At 45.3% G+C, this 24,596-nt stretch overlaps 1 protein-coding gene across 1 annotated transcript in view; it reads right to left on the reverse strand.

The window, feature by feature from the left end:
* LOC133140358 (protein unc-13 homolog B-like) overlaps positions 1 to 24,596 on the reverse strand; it is a 150,389-nt gene that overhangs the window by 55,970 nt on the left and 69,823 nt on the right. The window contains exons 9-10 of the mRNA XM_061260257.1: positions 19,816 to 20,082; positions 19,360 to 19,447 (exon numbers count right to left, since the gene is read on the reverse strand). Coding sequence (XP_061116241.1) covers positions 19,360 to 19,447; positions 19,816 to 20,082 — 355 coding nt within the window. The remainder of the gene's footprint in view (positions 1 to 19,359; positions 19,448 to 19,815; positions 20,083 to 24,596) is intronic.

The following is a 24,596-nucleotide window of genomic DNA, read 5'->3' on the forward strand; positions in this document are numbered from 1 at the left end:
ATTTTATCAAGTAGACTTGAACACCGGCTTGTTAATGCAAATATTTAAATCAGCCAATCATGTGGCAGCAACTAAATGCATAAAAGCATGCAGATGTGGTCAAGAGTTCCGCTGTTTTTCAGACCAGAGATTCAGAGTTGAAAGGAAAAACATTTAAGCCTGGGTGGTACAGTCTAAATATCTGCGATAAACAGAATATAATGTAAACAACTGCGGCTCAATGTCACAATTAATAGCGAGGCAGTCTTGAAGATAAAATTCCTCTCACTTTCCCCCTGACAGATTCTCAATGTGTGCCCCTCTGCATCCGGTGATTAAACCGATGGCTTAATCGGCATGCAATTTTCCACACAAACAGCGGGAGTAACGTGTCAAGCTTCGTACCACCGCTCCTGCGTTTAACCAATGGGAACTGGAAGGAGAGGAAAGAAAGGCTGTGATAGCGATAACCATGGTAACCACGGTAACCTCAGTCAGGGGGGGGGGGACAACACCCTCTCTGCTGTTTTATCATAATCAGAAACGTCCCGACAGATATTGCCTTACCGATGATTCGGCACTCCCGGGTGGATAGTTAACCACATTCAGTGGTTCAGTAAACCATGGATCCTTTTCCCCCATTACCCAACTCAAAAGGGGCAATGCAGGCGGGAAAGCGGAAACAGGAAGGGCGTGGCACTGAATGTGACAACGGCAGACTGGATAGAGGGAGAGGCAGAGGCTGGAGGGAGGGAGCAACAGGTTTTGTGTCCGAGAGGGACAACAGTGTTTATCTTTATTTCAGCGGCCATTTTGAGTGGCAGTGGAGGGAGACAGCTGTGTGTCTGGAGCCCTGCCACTGTGATCTGAAGCCAGGAAAGATGCCTCTCCAGGCCGACCCCCTGCAAAAGCCCAGTCACTTGCAACCCCCACTTAACTCTTGTCCAGGCTCAAGGCTTTCATTAGCCTTGCTGCGACTCGGCAATTAGTGTCAGGTTAAACCACTGTTTCTCTAGTCTTCTTGGTTTCCTGGGCGACAGGCCAGACGAGAAACAGAGTGCAGTGGCAACATTGACACAAACGAGGACTAAGGGACCCAAAATTTAACTAACCTCCACCCCTCTTCCATTCACTGCAAATTCAAATTCATTGTGCTTGATCACCACAGCTTCTTGAATATTTCCTCAAGGCCTGATGGGGAGTTGGGGGGGGGGGGGGGGGGGGGGGCGGGGGTCAGTGACAGTTACGGGGCGTGGTGGCTTATGGGAAATTAAGGGCACAGCCCTTATCAAGGCTATGTCCTTAAACCAAATGAACTTAATAAAAGGCAAGAAGAAGGTCTACTGGAGGGGTGTCCAATCATCTGATAATGGCCAGTGCGTGCACAGGCATTTATTTTATCCCAGCAGTAAGACACCTGATGCTACATGTCATGGTCTAGAAAGAAGACCATGATTAGTTAATGAGGTGAATCAGCACATTTAGAGCTGGGCTAAAACAAGAGCCAGCACCCACACTGGCCATTTTTGGCCAGTGATTGGACACCTGTCATCTAGGGAGTGCATCCCTGCTGACGGACCCCAGACACCCATCAAAGGGAAATCTAGAACCTGACTGATATTCGGTGATCTGGGAGAATGGTGCACCGAGGGTAACTCCATCTGATTCACTGTGACATCGCTAAAAAGACCCTGCACAAGAAGCTCCCAGCTACAGCCGTAAAATAAGCTCTGGTGGTTTCCAGCAGCGAGCGAGTGTCACCGTCACGCTAAAGCTAATGTATGCTTTCACAGGACGTGTCAGGGAGTGTTAATCATGCTAACTACACCCTCCTTTCTTACAAAGCCGGGTCAGGTAATTGTGTGAAATATAACCCCCCTTTCAGCCAGTTCATTCCCTGCTGCTTAGTGACATAATTTAAGAGAAACACCTTTTGTTACCAATATTCAGTACAAACTCCTCGACCATGATTATAGATTTTTATTAATAACACCCTGTTGAGAATTATCTACAATCTTCAGGACGATATGGAAACTATGCCAGCCAATAAAGCATTAAAGTAAGGAATAAATGCTCATATTTAACCCAGGATCTTCATTTTACCTCTTTCCTGTGCTGCAGACACCATCGTGCAAAGGAATGGATTTCATGTTCCGTGTCTGACAAGCTGTGTGGCAGCCAGCGAGCCAAAATCGATGCACAGCACCACCTTATTTCCTCAGTAAACAAGAATTTTGGTTGCAATTATGAGAGGCGTAATGATTGCAGCTGGCAGGTGAGCTCTGGAGCCAGGGACCCCCGGCTGTGCGCAGTCTGAGACCAGAGCAGCTCCGGGCTGGGCAGGAAGTCGACGTTGTGACTACAAACACTGCTGACCCTGTGTGACGAGGTGACAGTGCGCTGTAGCACCACGGACAGCAGGGTTTCAGCACAATGGAGAGCTGCCAAGAAGAAGTTGTTGTATTTGTCGTTTTTATAACAGTTAACACCATTAAACACACACATGTAAGCTGAACATATACACACTGGGCAAGCAGCAAGCATAGTCCTGGCTGTGCAACAGGTTAGCCCCATCTCCTCCCTGAAACACAGTGTTTACCCTTCCGCCCACCCCAACTCCACCTCTTTCATATTATCTCTCTCTCTTTTTGTCTCTCTCTCGGTCACAACCTCTCACTGTCTCACTCTCTCTCGTTCACTCCCTCTCCCTCTCAGTCTCTCTTTCACTCCCTCTTGCTCTCACACTCGCCCTCTTTCACTCTCTCTCGCTCTCACCTGCTCTCTCTCACTGTCTCTCTCTCACCATCTTTCGTTCTCTTTCTCTCGGTCTCTGTCTCTCTGTCTCGCTCTCTCGCGCTCTCTCTCGCTCTCTCTCTCACTCTCTCTCTCACCATCTTTCATTCTCGCTCTCTCTGTCTCTGTCTCTCTGTCTCGCTCTCTCGCGCTCTCTCTCGCGCTCTCTCTCGCTCTCTCTCTCACTCTCTCTCACCATCTTTCATTCTCGCTCTCTCTGTCTCTGTCTCTCTGTCTCGCTCTCTCGCTCTCTCTCGCGTTGCAGGAAGCAGTGGCTGACTCCTTGCTCATCCTCGCCCTCAGTCTGTCAGCATGTGATTAGCACGTAGCGGATAAACCAGATGCATCCGATCGCTCATTCACAGATTACATGACCAGATACCCCAACCCTTAAAAGTCACTTTAACACCCTTTACATTCATGAGGAAAAAACACTTGAATGTCACAGAATGACAGAAATAGCACCATTAACTGTGTAATTTTAGAACTAGGCTTTTAACTGAGAGTTTGCAGGTTAAATTGCGGCGATGCACTGCTCTTGCACAGTTGATCAAGCAAATTAACCTGGAATGCTTCTATAACTACCCAGGTGTTTATACGGATTTTGTCTTATGAAAGATTTATGCCGTGCCTGTCACTCTGGATAAGAGTGTATGCTAAATACCATAATTTATAATAATTATCCTGGCAGACCTCAGAGTATTTCCTGGCATTCCCCGGACTTCACATGAATTTCACGCATGATCAAGCCACAAAAATGATCAACATACCAAAGAACGTACCAAAATACCAAGAAAACAAACATCATTTGTACAATTTTCGCCCACGTTCATTAATAGCAGGGGTTATTGCTTCATATAACTCCACTGGCTTCTGGCCATAACTGCTGGTGCAAGCTTACCATATTTTATTTTGTTGCTTTTCTTGCCGCGAGGCAGCTGCCTGTTTGACAACACTGATGGTGATTCACTGGGTAGGGCGGTGGAATAAATCTTCCGCTAATGCGCTAACACTTGTTGCCCAAGGAAGCTAATGTACAGCGGATCACGTTTAAGCTAAGGCAGACCGTCGTTGACATTCTGCGCCAACAAATGAATTAAATGGATGACGTGATCTTTAACCCAAAGCCTCTCACAAGACGCCATTAGGATGGCAGCGTTTATAAAGATGGCTTCTGGCAGCTTGCCTTGACTACATAAATGTTCTTCTTTTTATTTCCTTCAAAATTATTTTTTTGAAAGTTGCCTTCCCCTGTAGGCCAGTGCGGGGACGACGCCTCATTGATGTATGTCAGCTAATATCTGTAACTTTGTGTAACACACACACACACACACACACACCCTCAGCCACCAGCCATAAATAGGCCTCAATGTTACAAGGTACAGGATGTTTTTTTTCCCTCCCAGATTCCCTGGGGAAATCAAGTTGGGCCAGAGGGCTGAAGACCAAACTTTTCTTCACCGTTAATCCTGACAAACATTATTCCGGTTTTAGGGAGCCCGTTCCGCACAGTGTGGTGACAGCAGCCTCTATTTACTCTGTCCCGAGTGTGGAGCGCAAACTTGAGCAAAGCTCCGCGCGGCTGCATGAAACCAGGCCAGTGCATCACTCTGACAGAGCCAGACTCATTACACAGCGCCGATAAGCGCCGCAAACTCTCCCTCAGTCTCTCACTGCGGGTCTGAGGGCGTAGACCTAGTACGTGCCTGCTTCTGACTGCTCCAGGCCCATCAATTCCATTTTTACAAGCTGTGAAACGCCTTCAGGTGCTCTGCAGACCATCGAGTCCGGCCCTCCGATCCAAATCCGGCCCTGGTTTACTCTCCTCCCGGGGAATTAACTCAACAATTCATTAGTGATACTGATTGGATAGACTGGCTTCCCAAATGACTCCCAGGTAAAGGGAGAGTGGAAAACCAGCAGTTCTTGGCACTCAAGGATGGTAATGAACAAGGCTCTGGAGTAAAGGTGTGATCAACTGTTCACTGTTTTGGGTGCATCTTAATAAGGAGCAATCAGACCAATGAAATGAAACCTTCAGACGCTATATGTCTGGGTTAAATATCACGTCTATGAGTGAATACTTCCTGCCAGGCCTTATCTTTTCCCTTACTCCCAGACTCATCTCAGTATTGGCTCAGGAGGTTAGTGTCACATTTCAGGTCTGTCTTGCCATGTTTTATGTTTATTCATTTTGTCTTAGTCACGTATTGTCTTGTCATGTATTATGTTAGTCTAGGTTCGTCATGTTGTTTAGTTTATTTCTTGTTACGATTTATTTTTTCGTCATGTCTAGTTATGTTTCGTTACGATTATATTACCTTGTTATGTTGAGTGGTTATCGTCTTAGTTTCGTTTTGTGTTATGTTTTGATTCATGTTTATTGTTACGTAGACTGGTTACTGTTTAAACATACACTTTTATATGTCTTTCCGCAAACCTTGCGTTCCGCCTTTTCTCTCTCTCTCTTTCTGTCATTCACACCCTAATTGTTTCCATTTGTCTATTTACTAAAACTACTAACGCTAGATCAGGATTGGGTAGAACTAACAAACTAATTATGTGTTCATGTTACCTTACGTTTCTCGTGCATGTCATTTACTAATTTACTAATGCTAGGGCAGGATAGGTTTATTACTAACGCTGACTAATTACCTTGTTAAACTCGTCATCCATCGCACCTGTTTTTCATTTCCTTTCTGCTCTCTAAACTAATTGTCTACACCTGTCTACACCCGCATTTACAGCCCAGTCGCGCAACTGTTCTTCGCAAAATTGTCTGCCTCTTGTTATCAACGCAACTCTTGAGCATTATTTACTGATTGATTTCACGTTACGATCCAAGCCTGTTTTACCGACCATTGTTTATTGATTTCTGTTTCGTTGACCATTGTTTGTTTTTTGACCACGTCTTCGCCTACCTTTTTTGTACCTTTGCCTCGCTGATTGTTTCATGGTTTCGACTTCTGCCCCGCTGACGGCTCTCCCACTACCGGACCTTCCTGCACGTCTACCGGCTACGAGTTTGCCTCTTCCCTCAGCACCCTGCTTTTTGTTTGTTTGGCTGGATCTACGTGTATGGGATTCATCCCGAATAAAGCCCTGATGGGACTTTATCTAACCATTGTTTCTGAGTCGTGCATTTTGGGTCCAACCCCCACGCACCCGTCTCAGTTAGAGTCATATGGCAGTCGGAGGGTTGCCGGTTCAATCCCGCCCTGGGTTTGTCGAAGTGACCCTAAGCAAGACACCTAACTTTGGATAAAGGCGCTATATAAAATGCAAAATGCAGACAAATAATTTGCCGTAAACATTTACTCTCTTGAATGCACGTCAGGTCTAAGGCGATAACTCTGGGCTGACCTGTGTCTTGTTTAGCCCAAACTACCCCAAAAAAAGTGATGTGTCAATCACTTCTTCGAGAGTACCAGAGGAGTATCATGCTCATTGTAAAAGGGAAGGGAAAAAAAGCTGCCTTTGAGCTATTCCTTTTTTGCTTAGTTTTCTTTCACCAGCTCGTTGTTGCTGTAGTCCCCTGTGGCTTCATTTCCTGAACAAAGAAACCCTTCAGCCCTTCATCCTCACCTGTAGAGTTTTCACACCACAGGGTGAGAGTAAGACGAGATAGCATTCCAACATCAAGACTAAGAGCTGCTGCTGCTGTCCAGTTCAGACAGGCCAAACACTTGTTCACTTGAGCATAATTTCTTAAGGTGAAATCTAGTTTTGGGCTCAGCAATGTTTGTTTAGACAGAAATCGCATTCTGAGACCATGCCAAAAAAAAGTATTGGGAACACCTAGCTTAGTATTCCGAAATAAAAAAATAGTAGAGATGAGAATTCATTAAATGAGGACAGAACGCACCATGGGGGGTTAATTGCCATTGCGTAATGTTGGTGAGCTCAAGAAATCACCAGCTTAATCCTCTTGAATAAGGAGGACATTTCCGACAAAAACACAACATCTGCAGGATCTCCTTTGGGAGAGTATTCTCTACTGGGAACATGCAAAGAGAAGCAGGAGAGTTTTCCCAACTGGGAACATGCACAGAGATTTCAGAGAGTATTCCCTACTGGGAATATGCACAGAGATTCCAGAGAGTACTCCATACTTGGAACATGCACAGAGAAGTGGGAGAGCATTCCCAAAAAAGGGACATGCAAAGATTCCAGAGAGTATTCCCTACTGGGGACATGCACAGAGATTCCGGAGAGTATTCTCTACTGGGGACATGCAAAGAGATTCCGGAGAGTATTCCCTACTGGGGACATGCACAGAGATTCTGGAGAGTATTCCCTACTGGGGACATGCATGAGATTCTGGAGAGTATTCCCTACTGGGGACATGCACAGAGATTCTGGAGAGTATTCCCTACTGGGGACATGCACAGAGATTCCAGAGAGTATTCCCTACTGGGGACATGCACAGAGATTCCGGAGAGTATTCCCTATTGGGGACATGCACAGAGATTCTGGAGAGTATTCCCTACTGGGGACATGCACTGAGATTCTGGAGAGTATTCCCTACTGGGGACATGCACAGAGATTCTGGAGAGTATTCCCTACTGGGGACATGCACAGAGATTCCAGAGAGTATTCCCTACTGGGGACATGCACAGAGATTCCGGAGAGTATTCCCTACTGGGGACATGCACAGAGATTCCGGAGAGTATTCCCTACTGGGGACATGCACAGAGATTCCGGAGAGTATTCCCTACTGGGGACAACATGCACAGAGATTCCGGAGAGTATTCCCTACTGGGGACATGCATATTCCCTCCCCCCCAGGAACGTGCCCAGGGTCCCGCTGCCGGTGCGCTTAAAGACATCGGCAGCGTAGCGAGCTGTCAGCCTCCTGTGAAGTGTCGTTCGCGCGTGAGCTTGCGCTTTCTCACCTATTTTATTTCCGGAATTACAAAGTCCTTTGATGCGATCACAAGCGAGGAATGGGAATATGCACTCCTTATTTCTACAGCTCAGTTCCATTCACAAGCATACCAGAAATTATAAATGCACTGTATGTGTAAATTCTGCAAATATATTCCACATTCCAAAAACAGATTTTACTTTCTGGTCTTTTACCACCAGAGAACACGGTATGCAAACAAGGCTAGGGAGATTTTGAGCAAAAAGGGAAACTAACTTACCTCATTGGAGGCAAAGAACTAAAACAGGAGAAAACCACCTGACTGAGGGAAGTTCTGAAACGCGGAGTCCTCTTTCCGAGCCAAGCTCGGACGCAGTCGGCATCGCAGGTCACGCCCCGAAGTGCCGAAGGGCACTTTCCCCTCGTTTCAGACGGGCTCACAATAAACACACGAGTACATGATCAAGAGGAGAGAGGAGTGAAGGGCTCGGGGAGGATATCCACAGCTATGTTTCAGCCCATGTTGGGTGGTAAACTCCTTTGAGGCATTGGTTCTGGAAAGGTCCACGCTGGCTCCCACATCGGCGTTGGTGGGGGGCGAGGGCTGGGGAGGGACAGGGTGACCTCCTCTCCCTCCAGTCCGACAGGCACCAGAGTGGAGGCTCCACAGCACTGAAACACAGCGCTCTGTGCGCTCTCTCTCTCCCTCCCTCGCTCTCTCTCGCTCTCTCTCTCTCTCTTTCCCTCACTCACTCTCTCTCCCTCACTCTCTCTAGCTGTCTCTCTTGCGCTCTCTCTCTCTTTCCCTCAGTCTCACTCTCTCCCTCTCTCTCTCTCTTTCTTTCCCTCACTCACTCTCTCCCTCGCTCTTTCTCGTGATGAAGACTGAGTGTTGATTGTGGAGCACAGCTGAACTGAAACTGTCAAGAGGCAGACTTCTCTCTTTCTTCCTCTCTCTGTTTTTCTCTCTCACACACACTCTTGAGTTCTCACTCCCTTTCTCACTCTGAGTTTCTCTCTCTTTCCTTCTCTCTGCTGCTATCTTCTGCTGTCTCTCCACCCATTCTAGCTGAGTATTACTGATAAAAGACCTCTCTCTCATGAACACACACCCACACACACATCCACACATGCAAACCCACAGACAAAGCACATGCATACGCACACACAAGCACACATGCACTCCAACGCTCAGACATGCATAAACACACACACACACACACACACACACACACACACACACACACAAATGCAGTCACTCACAGGTCAGATCTAGACATAACAACTTTGAGTGGTCTGGCACACAGTGGAGTATGACAAGAGCAGATAATTGAAAGACAATTTATTTCCCTTTATGAGAGCAGTTAAAGGCACAATTGTGCATGTTTCAGTACATTTCAATTCATTTAAATAAATCCATGTGGCACTGCTGCGCCCAAAACTCTGCTGCAGCCACCCTACTGTACATTCACACAGCTTTTCTAGCAGGGAGACCAGAGTTCTAGTCTCAGGGGGCTCAGTTTTGCATGGGGGCAATTTCAGACCAATTTCTGGGTGGTCCTAGGACTCCCAGGACACACAGCGTGGCCTTGTCAGGATGCATTCCTCGCCTCTGTCGAGTACCATCACTGGTACCAGGTCCCTATTACTGACCACAATCAGCACCCTCAAAATCCCCCAATCGCAGTACGGTGCTCTAACTATGCCACTATCTAAAAGTAGAACTGTTGTTTGACAGAATGCAACACTGTGACTGGTTACACCAGAAATGAGAACAGCCAAGTTTTAAAATAAGGCGACATAAACATACAAAAATGCAGGTAAAGAAAAAAAGAAAAAAAAAAAAAAGAAACCAGGCAGTGAGTCTTTAAATAGAGCAGACATTCAGAACAGGTACATTAAAGTTGTGATATCAAAGCAGAGCTTTAGTGCTTCACCAACCATTTGCTGAGTTTGAATAGCCTCTGGCATGGCATGAATCCTTTTTAAAACCCATTGATATATGATCAATGTAGCCTGCCTACCCCCCCACCCTTCGTTTTTTGGTGGCTTTAATCTGTGTCTGTCCACAGCGTATTCTATGAGCTAGATATCCATTCAAACGCGAGCGTCAGTAATTACAGAGAGGACAAGGCATGAATACGGTACAAATGGTACGAAGGACGGGTGCACCCTTTAATAACACGCTCCGAACACACAGCTGTTTATCTCTGACAGGAGAACAGCATGGAGCCCTGCATCTGCTGCACACACACACACAACCACGCACAGACACACACATACTATACATGCACACACACACACACACACACACACACACACACACACACACTCAAATATGCACCCGCAAACACATGCACACGCACACACACACACACACATACACACACACCTCGCCTGTTAAGGCATCATAAATCAATTACAGGTCGATTTCCACCCTTGCAACCCTCATTAGAGAGATAAGTGAGCAGAAAAGGGGAAGCAAGTTCACAGTTCATATGCTTTATATACCCCCCCCCCCCCCCGAAAAGAAAAGAAAATCCCTCTTTTCACCAGCTCTCCCTTATGCTTTCCCCACTTACTCTATCCTCTTTCTTCTCAACACAAAAAAATGAGAAAAGCACTTGGCTGATGTGTACGACATTTAAAAATACAGGTCATCGTAAAAAGACACGGCCATTAAATTTGGCCGCATTTGGCAAGCACAGCAAGGCCCTTTCCCCAAGCACTTTGGCAATTTTCCAAAACAATTCACAATTATAACTAAACCGACATGTACAATAATTTTGTAGTCAAAGAAAGGCACATCCTGGCAAGCTCCCCCCTGCCAAGGCTGCGGCTACTTCTCTGGCCGTTACCCTCTGCTTTCTCTCAGTCTGATACAATCAAATACAAATGAGAAGAGCTCTCCAAAAAAGAAAGAAATTGTGTTAACTGCCTGTAGCTGCACAGGACATATGAGAAATTCTTCTTCCTTCTTTCCTGGTTTCTTTTCCTCAGACTCAAGGCGAGAGACTCAAAAGGTCCAATCCACTGTGCCATCACCTGAAGTGTGGCAGAGAAAATATAAATAATGAAAGAAACATAAAAGAAAGAGAGAGGGGAAATACAAAAAGAAGAAAAGAAAGCAGAATAGAAAGAGACACCGTTGGGTGCACACCAAAAAATGTCAAGAAAAGGACTAATAATTAAAGGCAAGTTTGAGGAATAAAACTCCCAGGGCATTAGTTTTCTGATCACAGATAGGTGTTTTGTGACCCTATTTGACCCTTGGTGCATGACAGGCATGAAAAACAAGCCATCTCATAGGACACTGAATCCTTCTGAGGAAATAAGCACAAACCATGCCACAGGTCCTCCATATCTCAGGCCTTTCTCGCCAAATTGTAGAACAACTACCTCCTGTATGTCTTGGCAAACAAAATGGCCCCCATATGAGAAGACCATGGGGATGTTAAAAATTGTGGTAGACAACGGTCAGCGTGAAACCATGATAACATATTGCACAAAAATGCAGTTCATGCAATCTGTGTATTTATTCACTCGCTCTGATTAAAACCCCACCAAAATACAATAAAACTGATACGGTTCCAGCAGAGTAGTAGAGGGAGCTCTTTTTACACAAAAACAGAACCTCTGAATTCTACCCTCTCAAACTGGAATAAGGGGCCAGCATTTCTCATTTATTATTTTAATCATTATATGGTTTATCCTCTTCCATTCATCATTTATGTGAGTCATATGCTCAGCAGGTGCATTTTTATCCAGACTTAGACAGCTTCTATTTTCACATTCACCGCTGGACATTACTCCATAGCAAGTTAGAGAAAAGGGTAGCAGTAGGAGAGGAGCAGAGAGGGAAAAAAAGGGAGAACATTAACTCAGCCAGTGGAGGAATAAAGTCCAGCTGAGACATTAGCCTCACAGCATCTAAGCGTGAGACGGAGAGGAGAAATCTTCATTAAAGTGAGATAAACAGGACTTCCTGTTGCTCAGCAAGTTGTGGGTTATTGACAGCTTTGCAGGGTAAATGTTCGCTAGTTACCCCCGGATGACCGGCAGAGGCAGTCATGCCTCAGCTCTGGCCCCGCTTGGCCTCGCACTACGACGACTGCAAGTCTGGTCCGTGGCCTCCAACTCAACCCCAAGAAGAACAGGACAAAACAATGCCTCAGTACTCTGTAACCATGGAGAGAGTATTTGTGGCTGGTGTGCTCGTGAGTTCCATCCCCTCCTGCCGGGAGGTGGTGACAACGGATGCCTCCCTGACTGCATGGGGAGTCGTTTGGAATCACTGAGGCATCAGGGGGATATAGGGGTCCAGTCTGCATTTTCAGCTCTACAACACTTCCCGCTAGTCCCAGAGAGCAAGCATGTTCTTCTCAGCTCTGACAACATGTCAACAGTTTTCCACATAAACCACCAGGGGGGCCCCAGGTCCAAGTGATCCCTGGATCTCTCCCAACAGCTACTGACGTGGGGCCATCCCCATCTAGCCTCTTTGAGGGCGGAGCACCTCCCTCGTCTGCACAACCAGGCAGCCAATCATCTTTCATGACAAGAGCTTTCCCCGGGAGAGTGGTGACTCAACCTGGAGGTGGTTGAGGCGATTTGGTGCCAGTTTGGAAAAGCAAATATGGGCTTCTTTGCCTCAGCTCAGACGTCACACTGTCCAATGTGGTTCCCTCGAGTGGAGGAGACCAGTCCATTGGGGCAGGACACCCTTGCACATCAGTGGCCAGACGAGTGCCTGTATGCATTCCCTCCATTCATGCTGATTCTGCAGACACTGTACAGAATCCACCAGAGCCACCACAGGGTCCTTCTAGTAGCCCTACAGTGGCCAGCCAGGCCATGGTTCTCAATGTCGGTAGGACTCCTAGTGGAACCACTATAGCAGTTCCCCTCAGGACGGGACCTACTCTGTCAGATGGAGGGTCAGGTCTGGCATCCGGACCCGGACCATCTACAGCTATAGGTGTGCCACTACAGGGCCTGAACCCATGCTGTTAGACTGTGACCAATCAGTGGTGAGAACAATATTGCATGCCAGAGCCCCTTCTTCCAGGTTGCTGTATGCATGCCGCTGGAAAGGGTTTCCATTTGGTCCGTGAACCAGGCTGTGGATCCCGTACACTGTGAGGTTCCAATAGTGCTCCTCAGCACCTCCTTGATGAAGGCAAGTCAGCATCTACATTGAAAGTCTATGTAGCTGCTATTTCCGCCCAGCATCTTTCCATAAATGGTCACTCGCCTGGAGCACACAACCTCATTAGTCAATTTCTAAAAGGGGCACAAAGGGTCTGCCCCTCCAAACCCTCCCTTGGGATTTACCCTTGGTGCTTGAGGCTCTCTGCTCACCTCTATGTGAACCCTTGCCTGGGTCTGAGCTTAAGCGGCAGTCATTGAAGACTGCATTTCTCCTGGCCATTACAAGAACTAAGAGAGTGCGTGAAATCCATGCTCTCTCAGAGAGCCCAATGCGCCTCAGATGGAGCCCAGGCAGATCTAGGGTCACCCTGTGGCCTAACCAACCATTTCATATAACTAGAGGATTTCCATCCACCGTCCTTCCAGAATGAGGAAGATGAGCGGAGGAACCCCCTTTGCCCTGCTTGTTCCCTTTGCTTTGAGGCAGACAGGCCAGTTCTTTATCTGCTATGGCAGTAAGAACCGGGGTGTAGCCCTGTCTAAACAGCGGCTATCACATTGGATTCTGGAGGTTACCAACGCAAATGCTAGCCGCCCCCCTCCAGGGGTGGTGAAGTGCCAGTCTACCAGACATGTTGCTGCGTCTTGGGCAGCATTCAAGGGGGTTACCCTGTCTGACATACAGTTGTGTTCAAGAAAATAGCAGTACAACATCAGTAACCTGATGAATCACTGTTATTAATAAGATTAATAAGATCTTTCTGCATATTTTGCTTGTAGATGTAATTCATTCATTGAAAGGGGCGTGTTCAAAATGATAGCAGTGTGGAGTTTAATTAGAGAATTCATTAACTCTGTGAAAAAACAGGTGTCATTAATTGTCCTTTATTAAGGAAGAAGGGAAGCAAATGTTTCACACATTGTTGTATTTCCGTCTGAATTGCTAAGTAGAATGGGCCATTTGATTAAAAAGTTTGGAGAAAACGTATAAAGAAGTGCAGCAAATTATAGGATGCTCAGCTAAAATGATCTCAAATGCTGTAAAATGGCAGCAAAAACCCAAAACCAGCAGAAGGAAACAAGCAACTACTGTTACGGATCAAAGAATAGTCAGAATGGCTGCAATACATGTACAACGTTCAACAACAACAACAACACCAACACCACTTAGACATTCAATATATTTGTCATTTCCCTCTGTCCCACACACACACACACACACACACATACACACACGCACATACGCACACACAGAAATGCGCACACACACACAGGTGCACACAAGGAAATATGAACACAAAGACACACATACCGTAAAATCCTTTGACCAATCGTGCGTTGTGACACAACAAAGCATGTATATTTAAAACAGGTGTGGTAGAGGTCAGGACCGAGACTCTCCTGTGGAAGGGGGCTCTGCATGAGTGGAGAGAGCAACTGAAGGAAACGCAGCATATAATGTTTAAAGCCTCCCCAATCGCCATCAACTTATGAATCACTGCACTTAGCCAGTCTCTCCTGTGTGGGGCTAATGAAGCATGCTAATGCCTGTAGCTGCACACCCTTTTCTTCAATTGCGGCATGTAACGGGGGGGGGGGGGGGGGGGCAGGGGGAGGCTGCAGTCGAGAAGAGGGAAGCTCCATTCATCCTGTTTGAAAATAGTTTTACAGAGGATTAGCCAGGGGGGCAACAGCAGGGGCATAGGTTGGATACAGAATCTCGACCGACCTGTTAAAAATTCAGCAGTGGCAACAGGAGAGTCACACTGCAAGTCACTGAAGCTTCTGACTGAGTCAGACTAAGCAAAAAAAACGCATAGTGCGACTGTGGGACAATAAAACTTTATACAAAAATAATGTTGAATTTTAGAGAGGTGGGATATCTCTTCAGAGCCTGTTGTCAGCTGATGATTATGTGATTATATTTTTGAGCTAGGACTTCTCCACTCTCCAGATAATATTCATATTTTGTACTGTTGCACAGCCTGTGTATTCAGCGCCATTGCCATTGCAGGTTTATTGATTGACAGTAGTTAATTTGTGTTATCACTGAAGGAGCCATAATGCATTTGTGAAGGGAAAAGGCTGACCTTTGTCATTAATCAATCCAAGCCAATGTTGCATAATCCCTTTTCTGATCAGGCACCCTTTTCCAGAGACCTATACATAAGCGAGTAGTTTCATTGTTCTAATATACTGCATGATAGCAGATAAAGAAATTCAAGATGTCACGTACAAGGACTCAATTCCACCAACAACTCAAACTGGCAGTCTTCCAGCTGCAGTCATAGCCACCCGTGTCTATATATGCTGCCACATATTCAAGTTTACATACAAAATGTGGACTCCAATCTTGGCTTCCGGTTCTGGCATTGGCTCAGATGGCCTTCGGAATGCGTCCGTGATATAAAGAAACCACTTCAACAGCTCACAAATAAAGTCGATGCACTTGACAAAACCCAAAGTCAGCACTGTTTTTCGGAGATATCGTTGTGATTTCTGTGCCCGTCTATTGCAGACTGCGTCGAGCCACAATAAGACAAGGAATGCTGGGAGAGATTATTCCCCTCCGCTTTCATTTCTCTCTTCCCTCAGAGAATACAGAAAACAGACGCACGAGGTCAGTTATAACCATTAAGCTTTCCATTTTTTCTTCTGCTTAGTACTGCTTAAAGCACCATTCTCACTCACAAGAACGATTCTAATTGGACAGTGGGTCAAGATATTCACGGTTGCCACAACAACCAGTGATTGCACAGGCATACAGAACACCTGGCTTCTTGCTTTATTTTTCCCCTCTGTATCGAAGTATAAACATGCTATTCCATGCTTCAACAGACAGGAATGTTTTTTTAACAAAATTATCAAACACACTTTTACTTTCTTAATTAATTTTTATCGGTTTGACACAAACAAGATGTTAGGGACAGACCAGGGTCAAATACATGGATTGATATACTTTTCCATGCTGTACTGAGCTTGTCTTGTGTAATGGAAACAGAAATTGTACAGCATGAAATACTCTCAAAAAGTGCTAACCCTGCCTTCTGGTCTTTGTAAGCTCAATTGCAGCAGGCAATATGAATCGAGCACAGAAAAGTATTTGAATCCAAAAACCCAAGTCTGGTTAGGGAAGTCATGAATGCTGGGATTCACATAGAGCAAGGTGTCTCAAACCCAGCCTTGGACAGCCACAGGGCAAAGCAATGAAAGTCTATGTGAGAAATCAGATCATGTGATCATGATCAGATGATGTGATAACTGTATAATCAACTGCTTTAATTGTACGATGAAAATACTTGACTACAGTTAACTCCCCTGACTCGCCAATATGAGATTAACAGGACTTGTCTGACTCACACAAACATGAAACTGAAATAAAATAAAATAAAAACACAAAACCAAAGAAATAAAACTGCATTGGCAGTGTTTTTACAGGAACTTATGTTATTATTTTTTTTTCTAAATTAAGTCTCACAAGATTAGCTTCACAGCTGCAAAAAATGTCTTTAAGTCAGATCTATTTTCAGAAAATCACCTATGGTAATACCACCTTAATCATGAGCCTTTGCAAGATTAGCGTTTCCATAGTAATAGGAGTTGGTTGCTATGCTATGCAATTTGTCGAAGGGACAACTGACCATTTTAGATTTAAAGAAAAAGAGGGGGGGAAAGGCTTCTCTCCAGGTCCAGCTGAAGATACCAATTAGGATAAGAATAAAACTGCCAGCCTAAACCGATATAAGAGGGCTTACAATGATATGAAAAGAAAAACACAAGAAGAGAATCGCCTTCCAACGAATGACAAACTGCAGCCCTTCAAGATTTCGATTTCCCAGAGAACACCAAGCCTCGACAACTGTCACGGCGCCAGTAAATCACACCTGGTGCTTGTACTTTTCGCACTACACCTCCCCCTATATCAGCGCCGTTCACCTGTTCCATTGGAGAGGCATGGAGCACGCTGGCATTCACGGTTACTCAGAACTTAACTGATGAATTAAAGCAGCTGAATGCAGTTAACACTCCTGAAGTGGTTTCATGGCCCTGAACTGGTGGCTGCTTTTAAGACAGGAGCATCCGAATCAGCTCCTGGATTCAATGTTCTTTATGACTGAATTAGCCCAATCATTTAGTAATTTATATTTTAGCTACATATCATGATACATGAATGAAAGAGGAAGACCTTTTTCAAAGCATCTCATTGTGGTCTAATTTACGGTGAAAATTAATTAATTCAGCCAGGGTAATTAGAGACAGAATTGGTCACCTTGTTTTGAGATGAGCAGATCAGTGGGCTCTCTCAGGGCAGGGGTGGGCAATTCCGGTCCTGTGTCTGTTGCTACCAATTACCCTAGCTAAATGAACTAATTGGCTGTACACACCAAAACTGGTTCACTCATAGATTAGATCACAGTGAAGTCCAATTCTGAGGAATCCACTCGTAACAGCAAAGGTGAGGTGAATCAAGTTGAACCCCGCGCAACTGAGGAAAGTCAACGAAAGCACGAGCCGTCAGGCCCCTTTCTGAAATGCACCGCTAATTGCCATGGCTTTTGTTTCCCGAGGCAGAACCCCCCAATTCTTCCGTCATACCGCCCATTCTAGAACATGCAGCTGTTTCCTGTTTGCCAGCTGGGCATGAACCGCCAGGCAACGATGCTGCTCACTCCTGCCCACTACTGGCTGCCAACTAATGGTGCTTTTAAACCTCCGTGCTTTGGCGGTAAGTGTTCTTCATCTACTACAGCAACAGTACTATGGAGAGGCACTTACATTTATCTGGTGGACCCTATTTTGTGGTAGACAGCAACCCATAACCTGTGTGTGAAAAGCCACTAGACACAACGGCTCTACTCACTGCAACCTCAATGACCTTTCAGAGACCAGCGGTAATATCTCACTCAAGATTTTAACTGAAGCTACGCACAAGACCTAGAGTAGAGTGGGCCTACAATGCATGAATTGACCAAAGGAAAACTCCTCAGTTCCAAGTCCATATTGCAACATGTGGAACCACAAATGAGTGAGAGATGAGGCATCTGCAACCTGCAGGGAGTGACTTCAGCTAATCAGGCAGCAGGAGAGTAGAGAAATCAGACTGGAAAGAACAGTGCTTTCATTTGTTGAGGCAGATGAGTGAAGTATGTAACCAGGCTAATTGGACAGCCATTCTGTCCTGTCGCCGTAGCAACTGTCTGCCATATGTATACAAGTGCCACAGGTATTGATTTTTATGAGGGGGGGATATCATTGTGAGGTTTTGTTCAAACAGTGGGCCACAGAGTCCGATATTGATAATCTAAAAATAAATCGCCAGACTGATCTTTGAAACTGAGTTTCTCATCCAGAGACAGCTGTGCTTGAAAATCCCAGGAGATCCCAGGAGATCATTCTATAATCAAAGTCACATTTCTTCCCCATTCTGACATTTGGTCTGAAAAACAGCTGAATCTCTTCACCATGTCTGCATGCTTTTATGCATTTAGTTAATATTTGCATGAACAAGCTGGTGTAAAGGTCTACCTTACAAAGTGGTCACTGAGTGTATGTTAGAACATAGAGCAACACATAACTTTATCACTTTAGAACAATATTGGAACTTTAACAGTTCATGTAGTATATACTCCTGTACATATAATAAAACCAAGTTAGCATCAGAGTGCTAAGTTATGGACAAGGAAATCATTTCATGCACAAATGTAAACTTGTGGGAGTTAATCAATGAGTTTCGTCACCAAAGTGGCAAACAGACTTGTCACAACAATTGAAGGTTAAACTGAATCACGTGCATACTGTTTAACACACTGAGTGACTAACTACTGGAAATTCAACAGAAAAGATTTTGCAGCATTTCACATTTTACCCCCTCTACTAGTAAAATGTCAAAGTTTTATTTTGATCTTTCATTATGGTGTTTTCATTACCCTCCTCCATTTGATTGTGAAGATTCCCCTTTATTCACACAATGAGATATCAGAACATGAAAAGCATGATTCAAGAGCAGTCAGAACTGATTTGTCCTCCTCCTCCTCCTCACATCATGCATTGACATTCATCCCACGCAAAAGAAAACATACAAAAAACCTACCAAACAAGAAACCCACACCTTTCTGGAACTTTTTTTTTCAAATATGTGCACAAATATGTCCATGAATCGCAATGTATTGAATACCAGCTGTCCTTTCAATAATCAAATCGCATTCACATGGCAAAAAGCCAATCCAGTCACAGGTCACTCTGTCATTGAGAGAAACAGCATATTTCTCCTTTTCAGAAAACACAACAGGATTTATTCTCATGCTCAGTGTACCCAGCAAACAAGAGGATTGGAGAATTGTGTGTCATAAAACTGGTGTGAGAAAGTGTTATTATTCCGAACAAATCTGTTCAGATTAAAGATTTGGGATTACCAACCTGGAAAGACATCCTTTCATGAATACCACAAGGGCACTCAACCAGTGAAACTCAACCAACCAACTTTTGGAGAGGATGAAAGGGAGAGGAAAGATGTTGAGAGATGGATATGAAAAGGGACGGTGATTAACATGGAGCAGGGATCTCCCTACCTCCTGCAGCTGACCCCGGACTTTGTTGATGGCCTTCAGCCACCTCAATCTGGACGGCGAAAAGGGTGGAGGTCCACCATCCAGGAAACTGAGACAGTGAGAAAGAGAGAAAGAAGGCAGAAGGTGAAAGGAATGAGATGTATACATATGCACATCTCATCAAAATCCTGAGGCCGTGGTGCTGTATAACACAACCCACTGTCCTATTTTAGGCTATGAAACCACCACAGTATAAAAATAATACTGCCATCTTTACAATGTACCCTTAACAACCCACACAGTCACCTGCCATCTTCATAAAAAGAAAACAGAACAAGATTTAGAAAATCAACACCACCTTAAATTTCTGTTGCTGCATACAGCACATATATGGAATACAGCAAATAAAAACCAGCAGATTTTAGTCCACGGCTGATGTCTAAACGCACGCATGCACGCACGCACGCACACACACACCTGCGGAATTTGTCTGGTTTGTTATCCGGGGGTTCTGGGGACTGGGCCGGGCCAGTCTGGGGGGTGTCTCCAGGGGTTCCCTTCTCTGGCTCGTCCTCTTCCTCCCCCTCCCAGGAGGCGCCGTGTTCGTCAGCGGGTGGGTAGCTGCTGGAGCTGTGGTAGGAGTGGTAGGAGTCCGCATCGCGGCGCTCCTCCAGCTCGGAGCTGAGCTGGGTGCTGGCCTGGCTAAGGTTCCCCGAGGAGCCGAAACGGCTACTGTCCACCGGGCTGCAGGGGGAGACACCAACAAGGGTCACGACCCCGAGGAACAACCGGGCGATTTCCCCTGACCTGGCATTGCTCTCTGTCCCTTATTCCACAGATGAAGGCCACTATTTAAATCAATTTTGCTCTTTAACGTCAGGTCAGTTTCATCACACATGCTTGTATTTATTTTATTTTTTAATGCATGTTTGCAAACAGAGCCTCAATCGCAGAAAAACTGGGGATCTACTGGTCACTAGGGTATTGATCTTTTTTGCTCCTTTACAGTGGAGTCAGCATTTTCTTCATTATAAGCATCATCATTCACATGGGAGCACAGTTTAATAAACATAAATATACTGTAGGGGCACAGCACAATGCCTACAGCTGTATGAACAACCACTGCATCAACATCTTGTTTTCAGCAAGGCCACAGATTTACACATTTCTTAGAGTACAGATTTCCCTCAATTTGACTGGGAACATTGCGTTATATATGTTTGGATGTGCAAAAATTAAGCTGCAATTCTTGCTTGTTATTCTGTCGGGCGAAACAAGATTACATGAAGCACAATCTGTGCTTATGCATGGGCCACTTCCATTCTCAAATAATTTACTTCTGTTGGTCAGGGGCAATTTGCTTTGCTGTTCTTTTTTAATGCAGGATATAGCACTCTCTTTGTCACTCTCATGCTTTATATAAATCTCTCTGCTTAATTTATGTATACAAATTTGCTTTCTGTCCAAGATGTAATTCATCGACCAGGGCTGTGAGTTCACATTTTAAATGCTAATAAATAAACAGTGTCAGTTTCTTTCAGCAACACAGTTCCATCACTATTAATGGGTCCACAAACAGTGTTCATAAAGGAGCAAAAAAGGCTTTTATCTTTTTGTTTTCATTGGGAACAAATCTGCTTTCAACTTTTGATTTTTGATTTTATTTAGTATTTGTGCTTCCCTTACAGCATAATTCATTATACTTGTACCAAAAAGCAATAAAATTTCAATAAAGCTTGAACTCCTGATATTTGGCACCACACGGGTTGAGATTTTGAAAAGGGCATTTTACTTTTATATCAGTGATATAACTGATCCAATAACAAGTCAAAGAAAGCTTATGACTTTTCTGTTTGTTCACATATACTGTAAGATTTTAAATGAGAAAGGTGATACAGTATATTTTACAAGGAGGAAACTCAAACATTAAAACACAAACACAACAGAACAATGACAGTTTCAAATGGTTGAGGTTTCTTCTGGGGGACTACATAGGGTTGGATTTCTACCTTTTGGGTGTAAAAAATATCCATGCATTATAAATGGTTTCGAAAATACCATTTATTATGCTGCTACTGGCCTTTTCTCAAGATCCTGTTTGGATTGCTTGTCCTGTTGTGGTCCTGTTCTGGAATCTGCTGGGGTGAGGGGTTCAGAGAGGGACTTCTCGTCTTTACTGACCTGACTGGGTTTTGACTCGTCTGTCTCAGGCAAGGAGAACTGTACCTTGCGTTTGACTGAACTGACTGATAAGGTTCCATCCTCTACAATATCTGCTGATGCCTGCTTAGTTACCTTCTGACTAGCTTTGGACATATCTGAACTCTGAGATTTTTCTAGAGACACCTCACTTGGCTCATCGCTGCCACTGCTATCTGCACCCTCCGTTTCATCTGAATCCTGCTCAGACTGGTCAAGTTCAGTTCTTCTGGGGTCATCATTGGCTTCAGCCTCAGAAGGTTCAACATCTTTTGCTTTGGGCTGAGGTACAATAGAGGGTGGAGACTCTGGCTTGGGCACCTCAGGTGTCTGCCACGGGAGGCCTAGGTTTTTTCCAAGCACTGCGGCAGCTGACGGGTCCTCCTTCCCTGCAGCTGGTTTCTCCTCTTGGAAGAGGCTGGCTGAGAAAGTCTTGAAGCCCGACAGGAAGCCTCCACTTTCTGCCTGCGGAGCTTGAGTTGTTTTGCGAACAGTGGGAGGAGAGGAGAAGAGGGACCCAAAAGGTTTACCACTGTCAGCAGCCCCAGACATGAAACCAAATGAAGGTCCAGACAAGCTGGGAATCTGAAATATGGACTTAGCAGGAGGACACTCAGGATCTGATAGCGGTTTGCCTGTAGAAGGAGCTTCTTTAGGGCTTTCTGATGGTAGGAGGGCTTTGACCATGTCATTCCCCTCAGGGTCACTGGTAATCAACCCAGGCTCCTCCTGGATTACATCTATCTGGGGTAAAACATCTTTTCCATCCACAGTTACATCAGGAGCATGGCTCTCTTTGTCTGGTGCAACAGTGAGCAATGTGTCAGTTTCAAGTGTGGAAGTAACATCTTCTCCAGTGGACTTTTCAGTGTCCTCTGCAGCTACACATTTAGTAGTCTTACTTAAGTCTTGCGTAACTTCTAAAATTGTTTTAGGCACCTCTGACTCTGGTTTTTGTTCAGCCTCAACAGATAAAACACCATCATTAGGTACAGAAGGCTCTGAAGTGTCAGCTTTTGTTTCAGATGATGTTTTAAACTCATCTCCGATGCTTCGGTCATGGTCAGTTTCAGCAGCTTGTCCCACAGATTCTGGTTTCGTTTTGTCGTCAACATCGGATTTGGATATTACAGTCTTTTCAACAGGTGCTTTAGCAGGATCTTGGACACCAACAGCTGGCACAGTTATGTCATTGGGACCCCTTTTCTTTACTTGCGCACCAGAGTGAGGTTTGGTTGTTGGAGATGCCTTTGTCTCTGCCTGTTTAGGTGGCTCTGGCCCTTTGAACATGCCAAAGAGGTCACCTTTTAGGGACTCTGTTGGGAGGCTGGTGGGAAGGTTGAAGAAGGAGGTCTTTTGTTGGGCTTGGGGTGCAGGGCTAGGAGATGGCTTGAAGAATGATGACTGCGGGGCTGAGAAAAAGCTGCTAGTAGCAGGCTTGGATTGAGCAGTTGGTCCAGAGAACATCTTGAAGCCAGAAATGAAGCCTGAAAACGCCTCAGCTGATGAGTCCAGGACAGATTTATCTGGCTCAGGAGACTTCTGTGATGCTGCAGTCATCTGACCTGAAGGCTGACCTGGATGAATAACCACCCCTGGTTTAGGTGGTGATTTTGGTTGGGGCTGAACAGGAGGGACTTGCTGCTGCCTTACCGGGGGTTGACCAGCTGCTTGAGGCTTTTCTGTAGCTGGAGATGCATGAGTTTGTTCTTCTACAGGCAGAGGTTCTAATTCCTGAAGTTTCTCTGATTCAAGGAGTTGCTCTGCTTCAGTGAGTTTCTCAGTCCCAGGGAGTTTCTCAGTCTCAGGTAGTTTCTCAGTCTCAGGTAGTTTCTCAGTCACAGGGAGTTTCTCAGTCACAGGGAGTTTCTCAGTCACAGGGAGTTTCTCAGTCTCAGGTAGTTTCTCAGTCTCAGGTAGTTTCTCAGTCTCAGGTAGTTTCTCAGTCTCAGGTAGTTTCTCAGTCACAGGTAGTTTCTCAGTCTCAGGTAGTTTCTCAGTCGCAGGTAGTTTCTCAGTCTCAGGTAGTTTCTCAGACTCATGTAGTTTCTCAGTCTCAGGGGGTTGCTCTGCCTCAATATCTTTCTCTATTCCTGGAATTGGTTCTTTTTCCAAACATTGCTCTTTTTGTGGGAGGGACTCTGACATGGTGGGCTGCTCCTTGTCTTTATGTTGCTCATTTTCTTGCTGTTGTTCTTTCAAATGAGGTTGTTCTGGTGTAATTTCCTTTGATTGATCTGGGGCTTCTTTGGCTTCCTTGGTTTGAGCAGATATGCTGTCAAGTTCAATGGTGGTAGTTTTCTCCATGGCAAAGTCCTCAATTTTCGGTCCCTCAAGGCATTCATTTAACAAACCACCAGCTGTCTCCAAGGGTTGAATGCACTCTTTAATATGATCAGTCTCTGTAGGCTGTGCAACAGTGGTGGGGACAGGTGTTTCCACCTTCGAATCTGGTTGTGTTATTCCCATTGCTTTGACTGCAACAATTGCATCTTCTCCACTGATATCTGGCCTCTTCTCATCCATAAAGGACATGCTAAGCAGGCCAACCCCAGCTTTGGGTTTGCTCTGGTCAGGAGTAGTAGTGCACGAGACCATAGAGGGTGGGTTGGATGCTGTTGGTGCTGCCCCAGCCTGAGTCTCACAAGGACCTGTTTGAGGACCAGGTCCACTGAACACAGAAAATAAACCATGGGCAGGTAATTCTTTGCGTGCTGATGTTCCTGGCTGTAAACCACCCTGAGTTGGACCTTTTGGACTGGTACCAGGCTGGGGACTAGGCCCACCAAACATAGAAAATAAACCTGTGCCAGGGGTCTCTTTGAATGCAGATGACCCAGGTAAAATACCACCAAGAATTGATGATCCAGTTGAGGGAGTTGCTTGCTGAGGACTTGAACCTGCAAACATAGAAAATAACCCTTTTGTGGGTGGTTCTTTCATGCCAGCTGTTCCTGGAGGAGGAGGCCTACCAAGAGCAGGTCCTCTTTGACCAGGAGCTGGCTGAGGACTAGATCCACCAAACATAGAAAACAGCCCCATGCTAGATGTGTCTTTGG

Source organism: Conger conger, chromosome 11, assembly GCF_963514075.1.
Source record: "Conger conger chromosome 11, fConCon1.1, whole genome shotgun sequence".
Classification (NCBI taxonomy): domain Eukaryota; kingdom Metazoa; phylum Chordata; class Actinopteri; order Anguilliformes; family Congridae; genus Conger; species Conger conger.